At 37.5% G+C, this 23,253-nt stretch overlaps 1 protein-coding gene across 10 annotated transcripts in view; it reads left to right on the top strand.

Annotated features, from left to right (window-relative positions):
- The window catches only part of LUC7L2 (LUC7 like 2, pre-mRNA splicing factor), a 65,296-nt gene that overhangs the window by 14,275 nt on the left and 27,768 nt on the right, over positions 1-23,253 (top strand). For 6 of the 10 annotated variants that reach the window (XM_081800011.1, XM_081800014.1, XM_081800012.1 and 3 more), the window contains 2 exons: positions 1,187-1,281; positions 21,151-21,249. In XM_081800011.1, coding sequence (XP_081656137.1) covers positions 1,187-1,281; positions 21,151-21,249 — 194 coding nt within the window. Of the gene's footprint in view, positions 1-611; positions 686-1,186; positions 1,282-21,150; positions 21,250-23,253 lie in introns of all 10 variants that reach the window. The other 4 variants (XM_081800009.1, XM_081800008.1, XM_081800010.1 and 1 more) reach the window with 1 other exon arrangement.

Below are 23,253 nucleotides of genomic sequence, written 5' to 3'. Positions count from 1 at the left end.
AATTAATTTAAATAATTGAATCACTTCCTAGATGAGTTTTTGGAGTGCCCCAGACATCATGTGAAGTACAGAGGTATTTACAATCTCTTTTGGTACCAACAGTTCTCGCTTCAGTAATTCATCAGTAGGTTTTCATTCATCAATGATGATATCAATTTAAGGCTAGAATAAAACACCTACATTTCTTAGGGCTTATCATTCTACGTAGAAAAAATGTCCTTAAGAGTTTTTTTTTTCTTTTTTTTCCCCAAAGAGATTCTAAGCAAAAAAAATTGTAACTAACATCTGTATTTTGTTACTAGAGTTAGTTACCTTTCTTTTTCTTAGACTCTTTAAAGTTTGAGTTGGATAGGCATATTTGATTAGGAGGTTGGATGCTTCTGTTGCTTAGGAGGTGTACTGTGTTATATGAAGACAGAATAAATTTAAATATACCCGGTTTGGCCATATGTAGCACAGATCACCTAAAATTTGAAGGTATGGTACCTTTGGAGGCATTAAAGTTAACGTTTCATTTAGGCAATGTGCCTTTGTCTGACTGGTGTGTAAGTCCTTCTTCCAGGTTTGTACACTCTTAAACACGCTATTCTACCCTCTCTAACTCATCCCAGCAGCAAAAGGGAGACACTTCAGCTGGAACAAAATAGTGGAAGAAATGGCGTCTGGGGTTCAGTGGGGATTCGCAGTGTGTATGCAATGTTTGCAAGATTACTTTTTATGTTTTTCAATTAATGTAAATAATTACAAAATAAATCTATGCTTAGCATCAAGTAGGGAACATTGTATACCAGTAGAAACTCTCCTAGTGGGTCTGCTGCAAGTCACTTAACCTCTTGGGGCCTCAGTTTCATCATCTGCAGTGCGAAGGAGTTGGACTCGATAATCTTTAAAGTCCATTCCTGCCCTATATCCTATGCTTTTCTGAAGTACTCTGTTTAACGGAATGCATTGCTTTCCCACTTTGACTATTTGAATTACATTTGCAGTACACATACTGCAACTGCATGTCTAAAATAGTTTTTCTATAGGATGTTATATAAAAAACTAATCCCTCTTGAGCTGATTTATAAATAAATGTGTGTGTGTGTGTAGCCACACAGGAAAAGCTAGAGATGATAGGGCTCTCAGAAAATAAGTATTTTCCAGTTGTCTAACCTTGAATGTTATTAACTTTTCTATATTGCAGGAGATACTACTCGTCAACGAATCAAATTCAGTGATGACAGAGTATGCAAGAGTCACCTTCTCAACTGTTGCCCCCATGATGTCCTCTCTGGAACTGTACGTATTTATTAAATTTATTATTTGATTATTGGTATCCTACAGAAAGGAACTACTTGATAAAGACTTAATTCTTCGTCAGATTATTATGCAATGATTTTTTTTCTATTAACATATAATGTATTATTTGTTTCAGGGGTATTCAATGATTTTTTTAAAACAGTGTTAGAGGAGGGATTTGCATCCCTTATATTGTTTATTCAGGTTGATGATTTAAAGCTGCAAAATGGAATTCCTCTGAAAAGTCATTGCTGTCCTTTCCTTTATAATTTTTTCCATTCTTCAGAGAAATTTCTGAAAAAGCATTTCTTATTTGGAATATAAAGGCAGTTATACTGTAGTTGCACTATTAGTTCTGAAATTATAGAAATGATTTTTAAAATAGTTTTCTTTACTGTTGAGCAGAGTAACTTTTATCCAAAGCATTATATGTTTACATTTGTACACATTATATTATGGAAATCATAGTGAGGAAAACCTAATAGTAAATACTTAAATTCACACAACTTAATTTGCTAGTAGTGTTGTCACTTAAAATGCATTTATATTTCTGACTCCTAATGATGTAAAGCTCACTTAATTTAGATTTTATATCTAGTGATATTGGTTGACCTTGGAGTATCATCATTTTAATTTGAAAAGATAAACCACATGATGATGGACCTATTTAAATGGAACAAAGGATCTGATTTTCTGACTTTGGGGTTTGGTTGGAATGATTACTCACTGCAAGAGCTTCCCTTCACGGCATGTGATGGCAGAGGAGGACTAGTAGGAGCTAAACATTTAGCTGGCTTTATTTCTCATTTGCCAGAAATGACTGAAATGAAGAAAAGATTTCTGACTTCCATTTTCAGACATGATGAGTTCCTGTAGTTAAAGTAGTCTAAATTGAGTGTTTTTTTCTGAGTAGGAAAAGTTAAATAACTCTAACAGAAATCAAGGCACATACAAGAGGAAACACTGCTGTCTTTTTCCAGTAGGAAAGACTGTTGAAACTGTATTATGTTAAAAGAGGGGGAAAAAAAGCCTACATTTAAAAATTTATGTGATACCTAAATTTTTTTTTAAGTGTAATAACGTAATCCAGATTCTGAGCACTTGAATTAGAACTATGACAGATAATTAACCCTCATTCCTACTCTTTAGAATGTCCATAAAAAATTTTTTTTTAAGATTTTATTTATTTATTTATTTATTTAAAGATTTTATTTATTTATTTGACACACAGAGAGAAAGCACAAGTAGGCAGAGAGGCAGGCAGAGAGAGAGGCAGAAGCAGGCTCTCCACTGAGCAGGGAGCCCGATGCGGGACTTGATCCCGGGACTCCAGGATCATGACCTGAGCCGAAGGCAGTCGCTTAACCAACTGAGCCACCCAGGCGCCCAAGATTTTATTTATTTGACAGAGAGAGACACAGTGAGAGAGGGAACACAAGCAGGGGGAGTGGGAGAGGGAGAAGCAGGCTTCCCACCGAGCAGGGAGCCCGATGTGGGGCTCGATCCCAGGACTCTGGGATCGTGACCTGAGCCTAAGGCAGATGCTCAACGACTGAGCCACCCAGGCGCCCCCATAAAATATTTTTAATGTGCTTATAAAACATTTGAAATCTGTAAAATAGGTAATTATCTGTAGTATACTTTGATTCTCCGCATTTACTATTGTATTAAATTTAATGGTCATTTTATTTAATGTCTAAATTATAACTTCAAATAATTTTTGAGGACAGGCTTAATTAGCAAGTGACAAAGTTAGTTTTTTTATTTTTTAAAACTATAAAACCAGCCATAGCAAGACATGGACATAGTGTTGTATTGGTCAGGTATGCCATTAATAAAAATCTGATGTCACAGCTGTGCTTTATGTTTTATAATGTACATAAGCAGTTATGCTCATTCATTTCTTTTTTAAAGATTTTTATTTATTACAAAGAGAGTGCGAGCCAGGGGAGGAGCAGAGAGGGAGAGAGAGGGACAAGCAGACTCTGCACTGAGCGCTGAGCCCAGCGTGGTGCTCGATCCCAGGACCCTGAAATCATGACCTGAGCCAAAACCAAGAGTCAGATGTTTAGGGGCAAACTGAGTGACTCCGTTGGTTAAGTGTCTGACATTCTCTTTCTCTAAATAAAACAAAATCTTAAAACTGTTTTTGTGATCCACAGTTAGCCGTAATGATAGTAGATGAGTATTCAAAATCACATAGTTCTATTGATTTAAAGTATAATTGGGGCCAAACCCAAGTTTTACTCAGCATGTTTTCTACTCTGTAGGGAATACTTAATTTTTTTATTCTGTTAAATAAAAAAGGATGAGTGGTTGGTCTTGGACTTTCCTTCTTGTAAAGTTCTTGCCTGGTGGATTTATAAGATGCACATTTTCTCAAATTCTAACATCTCTGAAACACATATTTTAAAATGATGATAGAAAAATATTATCTTAATTGGTAACATTTTCTTATAGTACAGAATTGAATGGTGTGGCTTAAAATTGACAGTGCTTGGGTGGATTAAAAACAGTTAATGAAAACCCTTCTACAGGCACTCGCCAGGGAAACTCTGGATGAAAATACCTCCTTTTTGTCAATGTAATAGACCTGAGATTGCCTTACGTAAGGATGATACTAAGTAGTTGTGAACCTCTGTGAGAATTTAAGCAGAGCTTGTACAGATGGCTATGGGACTTTGTGAGACTCCAGGGTTGTCATATAGAATGGTCTCCTTGATAACTCAAAACCATCCATGGTGTGACTTTCTCATGACCCTTATTAGGAAAAAGAGCTATTTATAACAGTTCATCCTGTGTACAAATGGTTTATAATTACAGAGTTATGACTTATTTAGCAACCAGTCTCTCTAGAACAACTTTTTTGGCACAGTCTAATAGTTCATACCTCTTTATGTTGAAATGCCTGTTTCTCTTTTTCTTTTTTAACACGTTAGATGAAAATAACTGAATTGTAACTTGATTTTATAATGCTTTTTCTTTGTTGTATGACTAAAGTTTACCCTTTTCCTCAGATCTGTCACTTCCAGCAGAATATGACTCACTAGTACTCTAGATTATTTAGCAGAAGAATATACAGAAATGTATTTTCTGGCATTTTTGGAGATGGAGAGTCTGATTTCTAAAAATGCACTCACGACTGACTATTAGTATGAAATATTTGAATAGAGAGTCAAAATAATTGTGTATATATATATTTGGGTTACGATTTTTATAAGAAGCATGACTTTCTTGTAACTGAGGAAGCTGCTTTATTTCAAAGGCTTGTGTTACTGTTCTAGTCATCAAGAATATTGTCTTGTTTTAGTCTCATTCTTTTCCTCCTTTTGGCACACTTTCTTCCTGTTCTAGTCACTGTGCAAATAGTAGGCATCATCCCCTTTCAGATTTAGGCAAAACAAATCTAAGCAAAGTTGTCCTTTTTCCCCCTGAACACATTATTTCTAGTACATATCTTCCCTGAAGATAAGTACATTGAAGTGCTTAAAAAATCTTTCCATCTAGCTTCTTATGATCTTGGAAAAAGATGTGTAGTAGTAATAATTTAGAGACATTAAATCTAAAGCAGAGATGGTAACAGAAGCTTGAAATTAAGATCTGCAAAGATGAAAATGTATACTCTCATGATGTGCCTGTCCTAAAATCAGAAATGGCCACTACTAATTTTATCACAGCCTTCATTGTAGTACGATTTTAGGGTTGACAGACCATCATGTATTGTAGTGTAAGGTCATCATTTCATAGGTGGGAAAAATTAAGGCTCAGAGAAATTGTGCTTGTCAGATGTCTCACAGAGAATTACAGTATATTATACAACACAAGAATCTTGGAGTTATTTAAATCTAAATACTTTAAAAAATATTTTTATGGTTTTTGTTAGTTTTTTAGATAGCACATTTACTTAGGGCAGTGACTTTCAAATGTTTCTGAAGTATCTTTGGAGGCATTTCATGCACTAAGGTCATGGGGACTGGCGGACTGGCCAGTCTTTCCTATTTCAATGGGAATTTTACACATTTCAAGTTTAGGTATTTTCCATGAAATTTTGTTTAAAAAAAAAAGAAATTCTGCTCAGAAATAGAATTTAAAGTTTAAAATTGAGAAATACAAGGATAAAGTAAAAATTTTTTCTGCCTTTTTGAAGTGATTGAGTAGGAATATTAGTTGTCAAAAATTCTGACTAAGTTGATTTTACATTGCCCAATAAGTTCTGGTTTTTATCAGAAGTGAAGTTTTTACTAATTGAAAGTCCTTTATTGCTTTTTTAAACTATTCTGTTTAAGGGCTGGTCTAAAATCAGTTACTTGGGTACATATAAGCCTGAACTTAAAACTGTTGAAGTCTATTTGATAGTACATATGTAAAAGAGCCATGAAAGTATGGTGAAGCAGAATAAGTGATAAGAAAGAAAGAAACCACAGAATTTTCTCAACCAGCCACTAGAATGTAAGTTTCATAATAAGGGCAGGGATGTTTTGTTCTGTGCTATGTCCTCAGCATCTAGAACAGTGTCCCTCCATTGTGTTGAATGAGTAATCAGTCCACCCATAAGTCTGTTAAAAAACTAACTTGGGTTTGAAAAATTAACGATTGTTAGTGGGAAATGTGTTATCTTTTAACACGTAAGGAGCTGGAGAGTATCTTGGGTTTGTTGAGTTGCTTATCTAAATAATGACAGCAGTAGTTCCACATGCAGATGGGAAAAAATTAGTCTTTAGGTACTCTAAACTCAGTTTCTCAAATTTGTTTGTTTAGGGCTATTTTGATATTTTTTAACAGTTGTTCTTAGCATTAGTCCAGATAACTGGCTTCATTTTTTTTCCTTTTTAATTTACATAACAAGAGCTGCCCAATTTGTAAAAATGCCAGATTTTGCAACCTAAGTTTTACCAGTTTGGGCCTTTTTTTTTTTTTTTTTAAGATTTTATTTGTCAGAGAGCGCAAGGGAATGGCAGGCAGAGGGAGAAGCAGGGTCTCTGCTGAGCAGGGAGCCCAATGTGGGACTCAGTCCCAGGACCCTGAGATCGTGACTCGAGCCAAAGGCAGACGCCCAACCCTCTGAGCCACCCAGGCGCCCCCAGTTTTGGCTTTCGAAGTGTATTTTATGTCCTTGTATTAAGCAGATTTTGGTATTTGCATTTTATTCAATTAAAAAATGTGCATTCCTTTAACAAGCATTTATAGAGATTGCCTAAACCAAAACACCTTTGGTGCCTAGGAAGTCAGAGGCACATTAAAAGCTTCCCAGTGAGGGGCGCCTGGGTGGCTCAGTCGGTTAAGCGTCTGCCTTCGGCTCAGGTCGTGGTCTCAGGGTCCTGGGATCGAGACCCGCATGGGGCTCCCTGCTTGGCGGGAAGCCTGCTTCTCCCTCTCCCACTCCCCCTGCTTGTGTTCCCTCTCTCGCTGTGTCTCTCTCTGTCAAATAAATTTAAAAATCTTTAAAAAAATTAAAAAAAAATAAAAGCTTCCCAGTGGGGGCGCCTGGGTGGCTCAGTTGGTTAAGCGACTGCCTTCAGCTCAGGTTATGATCCTGGAGTCCCGGGATCAAGTCCCACATCAGGCTCCCTGCTCATCAGGGAGTCTGCTTCTCCCTCTGACCCTCCTCCCTCTCATGCTCTCTGTCTCATTCTCTCTCTCGCAAATAAATAAAATCTTAAAAAAAAAAAAAATTAAAAAAAAAAGCTTCCCAGTGAATAATTAAAACTTTACTATTAAACTTTAAAAACTAAGTCTTCAATATTGTTTATAGCATTGTTGATTGGCACATGAATACCCTGAACTATTCAACTTGGGGTACGTATGCCCTTGGGAAATAACTTTTTTCTGTCATACTAAGTAATCTTGTAGTCATTAAGTTTATATACTTAATATACTTTAGGCTTATGGAAGTAATTTAAAAAAAAATTTTTTTTTTTTAAGATTTTATTTATTTGTCGGCATGCGCACGCTCGGGCGCACACAAGCAGGGAGAGTGGCAGAGGGAGAAGCAGGCTCCATGCTGAGCAAGGGAGTCCAACACAGGGCTCCATCCCAGGACCCTGAGATCATGACCTGAGTGGAAGGCAGACGGCAGACGGCAGATGCTTAACCCCCTGAGCCACCTAGGTGCCCCTGAAGTGATTTTTTTTTTTTAAGGTGACCCAGAGACCATGTATTCTAGCATCTTGTTCTAGTTTAGTGTGTCTTTAGTTGAGGTTGCTCAGCAAATTTATTCATTAATTGGATTAATGATTAAATAAAAATACACAGTTGATCCCTGAACAATACAGGGCTAGGGGCACCAAGCCCTGTGCAGGTATAAATCCCTGTTAAAACTTTTGACTCATCAAAAGCTTAACCACTGATAGCCTGTTGTTGACTGGAAACCTTACTGATAACATAAACAGGCGATTGACAATATTTTGTTTATATTATGTGTGTATATGTATATTTATAAACTGTATTCTTACAATAAAGTAAGCTGGAGAAAATGTTAATAAAATCATAATGAAAGTACATTTATAGTACTGTACTATGAAAAATGCACATATAAGTGGACCTGCTTGGTTGTTTAAGGGTCGACTGTACATGCATGTAGTTGAGATGAACTATAGTGTTGATGGTCAATTTTTATAAGTTAAATTACAACTTAATTGTACTTTTAACTTTTATTCTATAATGAATCATTCTGAGGGAAGAATCTTTAACTTCTGTAATAGAAAATTTTAACTATAAATAGAAGTAGAATTGTATAATGAATTTCATGTACCCATATACCAGCTTCAATAAATCTTTACCACATAGCTACCTTATTTATAATCACTTAATGTCCTTTTGTTTGTTATTTTGAAGCAAATTTTAAATCTTGGACCTATCTGATAGGATGAATCTTGAAAAAATATAAAATAGTAAAGACCAGTTACTCCCAGGCAAAGTAGAATGAGATTTGGAAGTCACTGTTAAAGCATATTGTTTTTCATAGTTCGATACTTTGGTTTTTTTTTTTAAAGATTTTATTTATTTATTTATTTGACAGAGAAAGACACAATGAGAGAGGGAACACAAACAGGGAGTGGGAGAGGGAGAAGCAGACTCCCTGCCGAGCAGGGAGCCCGATGCAGGACTCGATCCCGGGACTCCAGGATCATGACCCGAGCCGAAGGCAGTCGCTTAACCAACTGAGCCACCCAGGCGCCCCTCGATACTTTGTTAATATATTTCGGTGTCATATTTCTGTATAGTGATTCTCAATAAATGCTTATTACCTGAGAACCTCAAATCATCCTCTCAGTATTCCCCGAACTCTTCAGATCTGTTTTAGAGATGTGTACAGTTTTATAAACTGTTTTAACAAGTCTGAAGAAACTAGTGTGTCTCTGAGGCTATTCAGTGAAAAAGAGAAGATGGAGTTATAAACACATCATTTGGATGTAGACCATGAACACAGAATAGAGCAAGCACATGATAATAAATGAAACTTGAAACAAGTATTTTTGTTGTACTAGGAGCTTAACGACAAACATCAAGCAAAGTCACAGATTCTCTGTCACTGGAAATATTTTCTAAACTGATGAATTTTACCTTGGTATACAGGTGGCAAGTCAGATGACTTACTGAAATCCTTTTTAGTTTGATGATTCTCACTCATTAAGGGAACTTGTAAAAGCATTTGGTATTTTATTTTGACCCACATACAGTAAAACATTGTGAATGTATTTTGTCCCATAGGCATTACAGGTCTATAGGATAAAAAAATATAGGCATATATATTAATGTATTTGGATAATATAATTTACGAAATTTCCACATTTCAGTTCTTATGTTTTTTTCCCTTTTATGGTATTTATTATAGTGTTTGGAGTAATGAAATTTAATGTTGAAATTAAGAAGAGTAAGAAATAGAAAAAGGTGAGGAAGGGAAGGTGGGCTGAATGGAGAAACTAAAGAGAATTCTCGGTAAAAGTTAACAAAAAATTTCTCTTCAAAAAATGATTTATTGGGGCGCCTGGGTGGCTCAGTTGGTTAAGCGACTGCCTTCGGCTCAGGTCATGGTCCCGGAGTCCTGGGATCGAGTCCCACATCGGGCTCCCGGCTCGGCGGGGAGCCTGCTTCTCCCTCTGACCCTCTCCCCTCTCATGCTGTTTCTCTCTCTCAAATAAATAAATAAATAAAATCTTTAAAAAAAAAAAAAATGATTTATTGGGACACCTGGGTGGCTCAGTCAGGCGGATGCCTAAAGCTCATGTCATGATCCTAGGACCCTGGGATCAAGTCCGGCATCAGGCTCCTTACTCAGTGGGGGGCCTGCTTCCCTCTGCCTGCCGCTCCCCCTGCTTGTGCGCTCTCTCTCTCTTTCTCTCTCTCTCTGGGAAATAAATAAAATCTTTTTAAAAAAGTGACTTTTTCATCTCTTTGGGAGTGGTACTGATTGCTGAGATCAGCATTCATTCACTCATTCATTTAAGTACTTACTGAGGACCTACTATGTGCTATGTTGGGGATACAGAAGTGAACACCACCTTTAAGTGGTGGGAGCTAGCATTCTGATGTGGGAGACACACAACTAAGTGAAAAGAAATAATGTGATTTCAGGTAGTGATTTAAGTTGCTAGGACAAAAAAAGCATGGTTAAGTAACTTAGACTGTCTGAGATAGTGGTCCAGGGACTACTCAGGGTGGATAGAGAAAACTGTTCTGTTGATAAAGTGACATTTGAAGAGATCTAAATGTTAAGAAATTTAAGCCAACCATTTCTGAGCAGGAATGAACTTAGCACATGTTGCTTCCTCATAAAACTTTTGGTGTTTTCCTATTGTACCTATGGCCAAAAATCGAAAATCCTTAGCCCAGTCTACCTCTTCCTTGAATGAATAAATTGGTTTGGTCCTTTTTACCAGACTGATTTATTCATTGTTATCTCACTACTTTCTTTCCCTAACATGATTCTCATTTTAGCTTACCTCATATCCTCTTGCTGGAATAACGTTTCTTTACACATTTATTTTATTTTTATTTTTTATTTTTTTAAAAGATTTTATTTATTTATTTTAGAGAGAGACAGAGAGAGCAGGAACACAAGCAGGGGGAGTGGGAGAGGGAGAAGCAGGCTTCCCGCCGAGCAGGGAGGCCAATGTGGGACTCGATCCCAGGACCCTGGGATCATGACCTGAGCCGAAGGCAGACGCTTAACAACTGAGCCACCCAGGCGCCCCTCTTTACACATTTAAATCCTGCCTGGCTTGCTGTATGTGATTGCCTGAGCCTATGGCCTTTTAGCCTCTGAACCCCAGTGTAACGCCTGCTCTCTGTGCTACTGAATAGGCATTTGTTAGTTTTTCTTGTTTATGTATATGTTCTCTCTCTCTTCTCAATTAGTATCATCTTTCTAGGGCAAGGACTTTTTTTTTTATCCAAGATTTTTTATTTTTTATTCGAGAGTACAAGCAGGGGGAGCGGCAGGGAGAGGGAGAAGCAGGCTCCCCGCCGAGCAAGGAGCCCGATGTGGGACTCGATACCAGGACACCGGATCATGACCTGAGCCGAAGGCAGATGCCCAACCGTCTGAGCCACCCAGGCACCCCAAGGACTTTTTTTTTTTTTTTTTTAAAGATTTTACTTATTTGAGAGCACGCAGTGGAGAGCACGAGCTGGGAGGGAGCCCAATGCAGGACTTGATCCCAGGACCCCGGGATCATGACCTGGGTTGAAGGCAGACGCTTAACCAACTGAGCCACCCAGGCACCCCAGGGACTTTTGTTTCAATGTTATCTAGATATCTTTGCATATCTTGGTTTGGGATGGATAAGAAAATATTTCATGCTATGTTCTTCAAAAATATTAAAAGCTAGAAGAAGAGCTCTGTTTTTCTTTATCCACTCAGGGATAAATGGACTTGGAAATGGAATGTACAAGTGGGAATGAGCAGTTAGTAAATGGGAAGTGGTAAAAAGCAGGAACTAATCTCTGCATGCACAGTGTGCCCCTTTCCTCTTCTCCCATCATTCATGTTGGACTGATTGATTTGAATACCAGGATTGGAATTAGGAAAGAAATATCATAATTTTTATTTTAAGACAATGTGGCATAACTTGAATGCATACTCGGGTTTTATTATTTCAAGGCTTTTTCCATATTATACTGGGCTTTCTCTTGTTATTGAGCTGGGGCTTGAATCAAACATTGAACATGGATGGAAGAGAGATTTTACAAATATGAGGAAGGAAGAAAGTTAAAGGTGTAAGAAGTGAGAATCAAAGTGTAGGTGACTTGTGTTTTAGAAAATAGCATTGACATTGGAGGGCATATATAAGGGTTCACGTGGTCAGCCAGGACTTTGTATTTCCCATGCTCTGTCCTGCTCTCATGTCATCGTTTCACTTTTTCTCCAGCTGGTGTGTGTGCTTTTTAGTACTTAACCAATATCACTATATTCTTCGATTCCTTGCTATTTTTGTACTATATCTAAATTATTGTTATATTTTGATGTCTTCCACCCTCGTCTTGAGACTCTTAAAACAGTGTAAGAAAACATAATAAAAAGACACATGGGAAGAATTATTATTTTAAACAAACTAAGCAGTGTAAATAAATAAAAGAATTAAAGCCAGGTTGGATAACAGTAAAACTATTGCTCTCATGAAGGTGGTTTTTACAAAGTTAAAATTACCAAGCAGTGGGGTTTGTTTTTAAATCATTAAGTATGATAATAGGAATTTATACTGTTATTCTCAAGCATTCGTCCTCATCTTCTCCCTCATTAAATTTTCTTGTGGCAATATACTTTGGTCTTGCAGGTGGCACTGTTCTTTAGAAATACTTTTCAAGGGGCTCCTGGGTGGCTCAGTTGGTTAAGCATCTGCCTTTGGCTTGGGTCACGATCTCAGGGTCCTGGGATGGAGCCCCGCATCGGGCTCCCTGCTCAGCAGGGAGTCTGCTTCTCCCTCTCCCTCTGCCTGCTGCTCTGCCTACTTGTGCTCTCTCTCTGTCAAATAAATAAAATCTTAAAAAAAAAAACTTTTCAATATTTCTGTTGTTAATAAATTGACTTAGGGAAGTCGGATTTGGGGTTCCTTTATAATTCGTTAATGAGGGTCTCCTAGTAGAATACTTCTAACTTTAGAGGAAGAATATGTAAAACTCTGCTTGGTAAACTTAATTGGGTAAAGCAGGCGTTTAGTGAATGTAGTATTATATATGTACCATACTGGATACTGCTACTTAGAGTTCCTGTTGTTCCATCACCTTCAATGTGTCCAGAACAAAATGTTTCCTTCACAGACCAACTCTTCCATTTGATTTAGTCATTTCTCTTGGTGGCATCATCATTTACTCATGCTTGAAATACTCCTGACCTTTTCTTCTCAACACTTCATTTCCAGTTGTTATTGGTTAGTTGATAGTTCCATTTAATTAGTTGATTGAGAGTCGTTGTGTTATCAAAAGAATATTGAACTATATTAAGGACTGGATTTAAATTTTTACTCTGCTCCAGCTTATAGTCTTAGGCTTATGATCTTATGACTTTTCTGAGCCTTGATTTCATTGTTGTAGGAAGGTGGTGATGGAATTGATGATTTCAGAGATCCTTCCCTCTCTAAAATGCTTTTATTCTTCTCTAGCACCCTATTTTACCTCCATCACCTGCTTTCCCTTTTCTTTTTTAATTTGACCCTATGGCTTTATTTCTGGCTTACCCTAATAGCCTATCCCGCCTTGACCTCTTTCTTCTTGTCAGTCCATCCAGTAGTATGGTGTTAATGCTTCTAAAATACAGATTTTATCATGTCCTGTTTCTGTCCCAAGTAGTCAAGCATTCTTCTTTGCCTATAGAGAAAATTCTGCATGTTGATTCATATTCAAAATCTTCAACAATCTAGTCAGAATCTGTAACTTGATTGATGTGGCAGTCTTGAAGTATTTGAGAAGAGAGAAGTTCAGAGAAATTAAGTGAATTTCTCAGAGTTAAATGGATAATATGATGTTAAGGGAGGTCTTCTGAGTTGCTGAGTACCCAGTCTGTCTTATTTTATTACTTAGACAATAAAGTTTTCAAGTAAACATGGAAAAAGCATAAAGCGTGAATATTTTCCATTATATATCGTCCCCCATCCCAGACATAAAGCCTGTCAACAACTTAATGTACCTTTTTCACACTCCTTTCTGTGTGTGTGTGCATGCATGTGTGTGTTTTAACGAATGGCATTATATTTTTTGATTTTTTTTTTCCACCTGTCTTGGAGAAGTTTCCAAATTAGTGGTCTATATTTTAAAAACATGTCTACATAATATTTCATAATATGGCTGTTTCCTAAATTAATTATTCAGTGACTATTACTATGTTCATAGTTTTTGGTTTTGGTGCACAGTGTGGCAATGAAATCTTTCCATGTGCATCTGTGTATATATATGCACCTGTTGCTTTAGTTTAATGTCTTTATTTTTTTCATTGAGAATATAAATTCCTTGATAGCAGGAATTATCTTCTTTTACTGTTTTATAATTCCCTTAAGGATTTAGCTCATTGATCTGAGTAAATACAACAAAGCAAGAATATTTGCAATTCTTGAAGTGGTTACTATGCCTAGTTTCTATCACTGATTTATTCATTAACGTATTACTGCCATTAGTTTATAACTGGCAGTACACTCAAATGTGTAGGTCAGCCCTTTGATTTGCTCTACTATAATATGTTTATTTGTTGATTTTGATGTATAATTCCTGCATGCCTCTGTTCTGTTACTTAGATTTTTTTCTCCCAAAGTGGCTTTTTTTTTCTGATTGTAAGAATAATATGGGTTCATTGCATTTAATTCAACCAATATCAAAGCAGTCTCACATCAGTGTCTGTACATGAATTTACAAAAATGGCATTTTGCTTTTCTTTGCCATCTCTTTTCTCCACTTAGTATCTAGATCATAATTTCTAATGGCTATATAATGTGTTGTATGACTATGCCGTAATTCAATTAATCAAAACCCTATTGCTAGGCCCTTAAAATGTTTCTAATTTTTTACATCAAAAACATCATTGTTAAAGTTTTGTCCATTACCTTTGTGTACTTCATTGTTTCTTCAAGTTCTTAGAAGTAGAATTCCTTAGTTAAATCATCACATTTATTTAGTAGTCATGGGTTGTGTAAAACCTGGTCTTTTATATAGGAGGGGAAAAATAAGAGAAACTTCCTCATGAAGCTTAAAGTCCATTTGAGGAGATAATGTTCATTTTTGAAATTTCAAAAGAACACTTAGAAAAGCACTTAACAGAATCAACTTTGCTAAACAGTAAAGTGTAGTACAAAATGCTGAGAGGTTGTAAGAGAAGTTATCAGAATTAGATATAGTTATTTGGTCAAGACTTCACAAAGGAAATGAATTTAGGATGGAGAAGACAAAAATGCAAAACTGAATTTTTCCAGTTAAAATATGCATTTTTCTCATTTACAATCTAAGAATTTAGAAGTCTTAAAAATTCCAAGAATAAACTTGTGGGAAGAATGTAATTATGAAGTAAATTACTTATTAAATTTAAAAATTCAAAAACTCTCCCTGTGGCTTTCATTACAAATAGAGCCTTTGTAAGTTAAAATAAATAACCAAACATTGTATTATGTTCAGTTTGAAACTCATTTATTTTACAAGAGAAGCAGCAGCAAATATCTGTGCCCTGAGTGTTCAAAGCACTATTGAACCATCAGTGATGAAGTCAGGATTGATTCAGGTTTTGAGGATTGGTCCATACTTGGTCATGGTGTGATTCTATCCTGGTTCCCTTTGTGGTGACTTTTTAATTAGATGACCGTGGTCTCAAAGAGCATTAACATGGGCAGACTTCATTCACTTTTACATTGACAGGTAGTTGTGTTTGTTTTGGATTGCTTATTCTTTATTTTATTTTATTTTTTTTAAAAGATTTTATTTATTTATTTGAGAGAGAGAGAATGAGAGAGAGCACATGAGAGGGGGGAGGGTCAGAGGGAGAAGCAGACTCCCCACCGAGCAGGGAGCCCGATGCGGGACTCGATCCTGGGACTCCAGGATCATGACCTGAGCCGAAGGCAGTCGCTTAACCACCTGAGCCACCCAGGCGCCCTATTCTTTATTTTAAATACTCCCTGTGTGTATGACAGTGCCAGAGTACGTTTTTAGTCACGATGGTATGGATAGAGGAAAATAGATGACTAGTATCTAGAATTCTGAAAATCTGTATACACCTACTGTGCTGCTAGATCCCCGAAGAATAAGCACTGAGGCTATTCTAGGCCAAAAAAAAAAAAAAAAAAAAATTATAGCTAGGCCCTTCCTCCTAGGACTTTGGCGCCCCACAAATCTACTATTGTAAGCTGGACTAGACTGGAAAGCTGCAGAGCTCATGGCCCAGGATAGTGTCAAGTCCAGGCGGTCTACCTCCTGGAGGACAGTAGCACACGGAATAAGAGAGAAGAGTAGCATAAAATACTGAGGAAGGAAAGAAGTCCCAGCAAAATTGATAATCCGTGGAGAGGTGAAGAAGACCTTCCCCTCCAGAACTTAGAGCAGTTTTATACTGGGTTGCATCTTGACCACCCTTGCTTGTTAAGCTCAGGGCCCTGTATGCCAAATGTTCTTCTTTGTCCTCTTTTACCAGTTTGATTCATTCAACAAATATTTATTTATTTATTAGTATTCTTCTTAATTTTTTTTATTTGGCAGAGAAAGACACAGCGAGAGAGGGAACACAAGCAGGGGGAGTGGGAGAGGGAGAAGCAGGCTTCCCGCTGAGCAGGGAGCCCAATGTGGGGCTCGATCCCAGGACCCTGAGATCATGACCTGAGCCAAAGGCAGTCTCTTAACCAACTGAGCCACCCAGACTCCCCACAACAAATATTTATTAAACATTCCTATATACCAGGCAAATTACATAGTAGATAAAACAGAAAAAAATTCCTTGTCCTTGTGGAGCACACATTCTAGTGAAGTAGTAAAAATTTCCCCCTTATACAAATTCCCCTCCAAGGCATATATCCACCCCACCCCCCACCCCCAAACTTCTTCCTCTTACCAAAACTCAGCCTTACAGCAGTGGTATAATTGTGAATTGTGTCCTTTTTGGTGTTCATTTTGTTCTTGACCCACATAGTTGGCTTTTTTCCTTTGGTTGGTTGGATGATGTAAGTTTAAAGATAGAGCAGAGGAAAGCCTAGAATTCCTGCCAGTGTGGGTAGGCAACAGAGATATTTAGGTTAAACAGTGAGACAAGATTTTATAGACTCCTTTTGGGTTTTTATTGAGAACAGATTGGAAATCTAGTTAAACAGAGGATAAAGATAAGGGAGATAAGTGGAGGAAAGGCAGCTAGACGACTGCTTTGGGTATCTGCTATGTGCAGAACACTAGCATGGTAAAACAGAAGGGGTGTTAGACTAGAAATCAGTCTAACCAGATTTTCTCTTAAGTATCTGGAATAAGTGTCTTTCTGGGCTTCGTTTCCTTTGTCTGTAGATTGGGAATAAAACTAGATCAGTGAGTGGTTCCCAACACTGTACTTTTTTTTAAATTTATTTGACGGAGAGAGAGAGACAGCGAGAGAGGGAACGCAAGCAGGGGGAGTGGGAGAGGGAGAAGCAGGCTTCTCGCAGAGCAGGGAGCCTGGCGCGGGTGCTCGATCCCAGGACCCTGGGATCATGACCTGAGCTGAAGGCAGACGCTTAACGACTGAGCTACCCAGGCGCCCCACCAACACCGTACATTAAAAAACACCTGGGAGGCTTTTACAATTCTGTCTGTGGAGGGTAGGGCTTGGACCTGTTTTCAAAAGCTTGCGTCAATATTATTACCCCGGGTCTAGGTTAAAAACAACTGCATTGGATCAGTGGCATTCCCAACTGGCATCATAACATTTTAGGAAATAAGTATAGCATCCCATTAACAACTGTAGCTGTAGAAAAACACATACAAAGGGAGTTGTTGGAGAGATTAATGTTAAGATACCGATTAAGAAACACTCGCTGGGGTGGCTGGTTGACTTCTGTTGGTAGAGCATACAGCTCTTGATCATGAAGTCATGAGTTCATTCATACCCCACGTTGGGCATGGAGCCTACGTATAAACACACACACACAGGTGTAGCAAAGATGGTAACAATGTTCTTTTGTAACTTTTTCATTACTGTCTTATTTTCCTGCATATTTTAGGAGCATTACATTTTTTCCTATAGCTTCTTAAAAATGTTGCTCAATAAGCAGTTTTGATTTCCACACATCAACAGCAAGTTTCAGTTGCTGTTTAATGTCATTGGAAGACTTAGTTAATCCATAGACTTATGAATGAGAGTGAGCAGTGGGGCCTGGAAAAATCTCAGCATGCCCAGCAACAGTGATACCTGAGAGCCATAGTGGGATGAGAACTTATAATACTGGTGAATATTCCTTATTATTTCCCAAAGGATAACTTGGAAGACATAGTCTTTATTTTCCCATACATTCTTTTATGTAATTAGTAACTGAGGTAGTGGTTTTGCAGAGAAACTTATTTTGTAGATAATCATAAAATGTCAGAGTTGGAAGGAGGAAGCTACTTAACAGTTGAATTCTTTCCTCAGTATCTTAGAAAAATGGTTGTCTAAACCATATTGGGATCTTTCAGTTATCTGGGAGCTCACTCTTGAGGAACTGTATTCTATCTTTGGAAAGCTTTGATCGTTAGAAAGTTGGTGGGTTTTTTTTGCTTGTTTGTTTTTGTTTTTAATTTGAGGGAAAGTTAAAATCTGACTCTTGAGTCCTTTGGGGCCATAATATCTATTTCTGTTTCATGCTGAAAAGTTCTTTAGTTGATTGAGGACTAGGTTCACATTTTTATTTTTCTTGGCCAATCACATCTGTCTTCCAGCTTTTTTTGTATAGCTTGGATTGGAAACACTTGGTCTAACTTGTATCTTTTGGAAGAGAGGTGTTTGCCAGCCTTCAGCAAGAGATTTCTTACTTTGTTCATACTATGTCCTGTAAGTTAATTTATCTTAGTCATGCCACACTGTAACTCTTACTCTTGACTGGTATGTTTTTAAATTTGTCTTAATTTTCTGCTCATAGCTATTTGTAAATTTGCCTTCTTAGATATGGCTATAAAACTTCATATTTATTTTATTTTATTTTATTTAAAGATTTTATTTATTTATTTGAGACAGAGAGAATGAGAGACAGAGAGCATGAGAGAGAGGAGGGTCAGAGGGAGAAGCAGACTCCCTGCCAAGCAGGGAGCCTGATGCGGGACTCGATCCCGGGACTCCAGGATCATGACGTGAGCCGAAGGCAGTCGCTTAACCAACTGAGCCACCCAGGCGCCCGACTTCATATTTATTTTAAATTTTATCTATCAATTCTTTAGAATCTTAAATTTTTTTTTTTTAAGATTTTATTTATTTGACAGAGACACTGAGAGAGGGAACACAAGCAGGGGAAGTGGGAGAGGGAGAAGCAGGCTTCCCGCAGAGCAGGGAGCCCGATGTGGGGCTCAATCCCAGGACCCTGGGATCATGACCTGAGCTGAAGGCAGACGCTTAACGACTGAGCCACCCAGGCACCCCTTAAGATTTTTTTTTAAAGTTTGTTTATTTTTAAGTAATCTCTACACATAACTTGGGTCCCGAAATCAAGAGTCACATGCTCTTCTAACTAAGCCAACCAGGTGCCGCAGTTCTTTTGAGTTTTTTTTTTTTTTTTTTAAGATTTTATTTATTTATTTGACAGACAGCGAGAGCAGGAACACACGCAGAGGGAGTGGGAGAGGGAGAAGCAGGCCTCCCGCCGAACAGGGAGCCCGATGTGGGACTCGATCCCAGGAGTCTGGGATCATGACCTGAGCCAAAGGCAGACGCCTAACGACTGAGCCACCCAGGCGCCCAAGTTCTTTTGAGTCTTAATCCAGTGAATTCACTATTTTTTTAGCTTGGGATATTGTGCTATAAAATAGACGTTCATATCCTTTGTTATATCCAGGTTGTTGGCGAAAAAGTTAAGACAGAGTCATTTCTAGGTACTTATATATAAAGCTTAAGGCCCAGACTTCTGTGCCAGTGATTGTTCTAGTCTGTTTCTTGCTACTAGAAATATCCCTCTGCTTGACCCTGGCAATTTTTTTTTTTTTTTTTTTAAGATCTGCCTCTTAAATCTTCTGTAAAACCTCAAGCATTCGGGGGGCGCCTGGATGGCTCAGTCATTAAGAGCCTTCGGCTCAGGCAGGTCATGATCCCAGGGTCCTGGGATCGAGCCCCGCATCGGGCTCCCTGATCGGCAGGGAAGCCTGCTTCTCCCTCTCCCACTCCCCCTGCTTGTGTTCCCTCTCTCGCCGTGTGTCTCTCTCTGTCAAATAAATAAAATCTTTAAAAAAAAAAAAAACAAAAAAAACCCTCAAGCATTCTTTTCTTAGCTTTTCCTAAGGTTAGTTTGCTTCCTCACACGTTTTAAATCCAGTTTAAATATATCCTCTTCAGAAAGACCTTCTCTGATCACCAAGCAGCCTCTCATTGTAATGGGAGCATTACTATTTTATTAAACCTCTTAACTGTATTCAGAGACACAATTATGGTTAATTATTTGTTTCCCCTCTTCTGAATGTCAGCTCCATGAGGTCAGAGACTGTATGTATCTGTGACAGTTAGCTCTGTGTCCCTAGCACCTAGCATAGTGCTTGGCACAAGTGGGTACACAATTAATTGAAGGAATGACTTTACTACTATAATGTTTGTCGTACTTTAACTTTATGCATAGTTTGTGTAACAAAACCAATGGCAGTATTTACTATACCTTTTCAAATTATTCTCTTTTTACCAACTATTAAGCAATTCTGAGACATTCTATTGATAGGATAGCATATTTCCAATTGGAAAATCTGTTTTACTTGGATCATCCATTAATCACATCTGTAAATATCTTTGCATCCAGCCCAATTTTTTCCCTTCAATTTTCCCACTAAAGGATTTCTTGAAAGATTTTATCAGTTGCCCAGATAACATGTAAAAATGGGCAGATTTTTAGGAATTTTTGTCTCAAGAGAAAACCTCTGGTTGGGTAAATAATGTCTAATTAGAATTCTAAGTAGGAGGATCCTAGGTTCAATGGGAGTATGTTTTATTTCCCTGATACATGCTTGTAAATAGGATTTGATACTTGTTTTTTGTGAAGTTATATCGAGTCTTAATAAATTTCTTTTTATTAGTTCACCTAGAGTCTTGTCTGGAATCCTTATCAAGGTTACTGGTCTAATGTTTGAGGACTCCATCTTTATTTGAAAATCAGAATGTTCTGGGCGCCCGGGTGGCTCAGTCATTAAGCGTCTGCCTTCAGCTCAGGTCAGGATCCTAGGGTCCTGGGATCAATTCCTGCATCGGGCTCCCTGCTCCTCGGGAAGCCTGCTTCTCCCTCTCCCACTCCCCCTGCTTGTGTTCCTGCGCTCGCTATTTCTGTCTGTCAAATAAATAAATAAAATCTTAAAAAAAAAAAAAATCAGAATGTTCTTCAAAGAGTATTGACTATAATCTGCAATTTTATTTACATATTCTTTTAGCTTAATTTTAAACTAACGTTGTCTTTTCTGTGTTAATGGGCCAAGTGAAATTTGTTTTGATACAGAAGCTAGAAGTTTTTTCAGATTTTTATAGTTTTCCTTGTCTGTTTGTTCTTAAGTACAAAAGTAATCACTGTTCCCATCTGTTGGTAGAATTGATGTGGATTTTTTTCTGGTACCAAGTTTTATACTTGTCTATGAAATTTTGTAATTTGAAAGTCCATAAATAAAGAAGCATCTGTAAGACTTAATATGTATTTTGAAGAGAACTGTGGTTGTTAATGAATTTTTGAAAAATGTGTTTACTGTTTCAGTAATACGTTTTTTTTTTCTTCCCCCCCACCCCGCCAGAGAATGGATCTTGGAGAATGTCTGAAAGTTCATGACCTGGCTTTAAGAGCAGATTATGAAATTGCATCCAAAGAACAAGATTTTTTCTTTGAACTTGATGTATGTGATTTTGCTTTAATGGGTTTTTTTGTAGTAAAACATTTTGAATATGGGTTAATATCTTTATAGGAAAAGGCTCTTAGCAAATTATCTTCTTTGTGTTTATATGAAAAATAGTACTAAAGTAAAATCATGTATTTTCTTGACTAACAACATTTTTTTAAAAAATATAAGGTGAAACTAGGTATTTTAAGAAAATGTGTAAAAATCTGTGCAATGCATATATTCTTTTGAAAAACTGTTCCAGTAAAGTTGTGATGATTAAGGAAACCTCAATTTAAGCACATGTAAACAACAAATTTCTGATGTACTTCAGGCCCTTTAATAATCTACTGAATTTTTAAATTATTTTTATTTTTGTATCTGTGAATATATAGAGAGAGAGAGGGAGAGAGAGGATATTAAGTAACTTTTTTATGTAAAACTAATAGAAGAAATATTAGAGTAGAAGGTACCATTTACGTACCTTAAAGGCTCAAGATCTGATTTGTTTATACAAACAGAATTGTTTGTTATAAAAATAGGGAAACTTTTTTTATATTTATATAAAACATGCCAGTTAGCTTTACATAAAAGATACTGATGAGCACACATCTTATGATACTTTTTACAGTAAGGTATAATAGGTATTTTACTTGGTTTGGAAGATAAAGCACTCAATAGGCACCTCCATTTACTTCTAAGAATTTCTGCTAATAGAAATGAAAATCAGGAGTGCCTGGGTGGCTCAGTCAGTTAAGCATCCGACTTGGTTTCAGCTCAGGTCATGATCTCAGGGTTGTGAGATCAGGTCCTGCATTGGGCTCTGTGCTGGGCATGTAGCCTGCTTAAGATTCTCTCTCCCTCTCATTCTCTCCCTGCCCCTGCACATTCTCTCTCTGTCAAAAAACAAAACAAAACAAAAAAGTGAAAATCATCTATGTAAACATAATTTAATATGGGGCTGGAACAGTTGGAGAAAAATTAATTAGATTTTGATTTGATATATTCTGGGCAGAAACCATCATCTGAATGTAGGGATATGGATATTTGGGTGATTTTCCATATTTTACCATTTTTCTTTTAGTGGTTTGGGCCTTGCAGAATATTTTTATAGTTGTCTCATTTATCAATGCTTTAAAAATTTCTAATGGGTTAATTCAAAAGGGTCTTCCCTATTCTGAGGTGATAAGAGTTCTCTCATGGTTTCTTCTGGTATTTTTTATGGCTTTATTTTATACACTTAGATCTTTGAACCAAGTTAAATTTATGCTGGTCTAAGGAATTGAGGTATAGATTTAGCTTTATTTTTCACCAGATAGCTACTTAGTTGACCCAGCACTACTGATTAGTACATCTTTTTCTTCTCACTGCTTTGAGATGCCACTTTTATCTTCCCATAAGGAAGTTTTAATAGAGAAATCTTGTGAATTTAAAGATGAATTTTAAATTAAAAGAGCTAAAAAGCTATCTTTTTTTTTTTTTAAAGATTTTTATTTATTTGAGAGAGAGCGCGCACGCACCCGCACGCGCACACAAGTGGAGGGGGGGTGGGGGGATGCAGAGGGGGAAGGAGAAGCAGACTCTCCTGCTGAGCAGGGAGCCTGATACAGGGCTCAATCCCAGGACCCTCCGGGATCATGACCTGAGTGGAAGGCAGATGCCTGAGCCAGTGGCCAGAGCCACCCAGGCGCCCCTAAATAGCTATTTATTTGTCATCACAGCTAAGAGCTTTTAAATGAGCCTGTTTCTTTTCACTTTCAAGAAATTCTCAGAATTTGGGGCGCCTGGGTGGCTCAGTTGGTTAAGCGACTGCCTTCAGCTCAGGTCATGATCCTGGAGTCCCTGGATCGAGTCCCACATCGGGCTCCCTGCTCGGCAGGGAGTCTGCTTCTCCCTCTGACCCTCCCCCCCTCATGTGTTCTCTCTCATTCTCTCTCTCTCTCAAATAAATAAATAAAATCTTAAAAAAAAAAAAAAAGACTCAGAATTTGCTATGTGCTGAATAAATTTATTTATTTATTT

This window comes from Leptonychotes weddellii, chromosome 12 (assembly GCF_054177405.1).
Source record: "Leptonychotes weddellii isolate Sample4059 chromosome 12, ASM5417740v2, whole genome shotgun sequence".
In the NCBI taxonomy this organism is placed as follows: Eukaryota; Metazoa; Chordata; class Mammalia; order Carnivora; family Phocidae; genus Leptonychotes; species Leptonychotes weddellii.
This window is presented reverse-complemented; position numbering and strand designations above follow the sequence as displayed.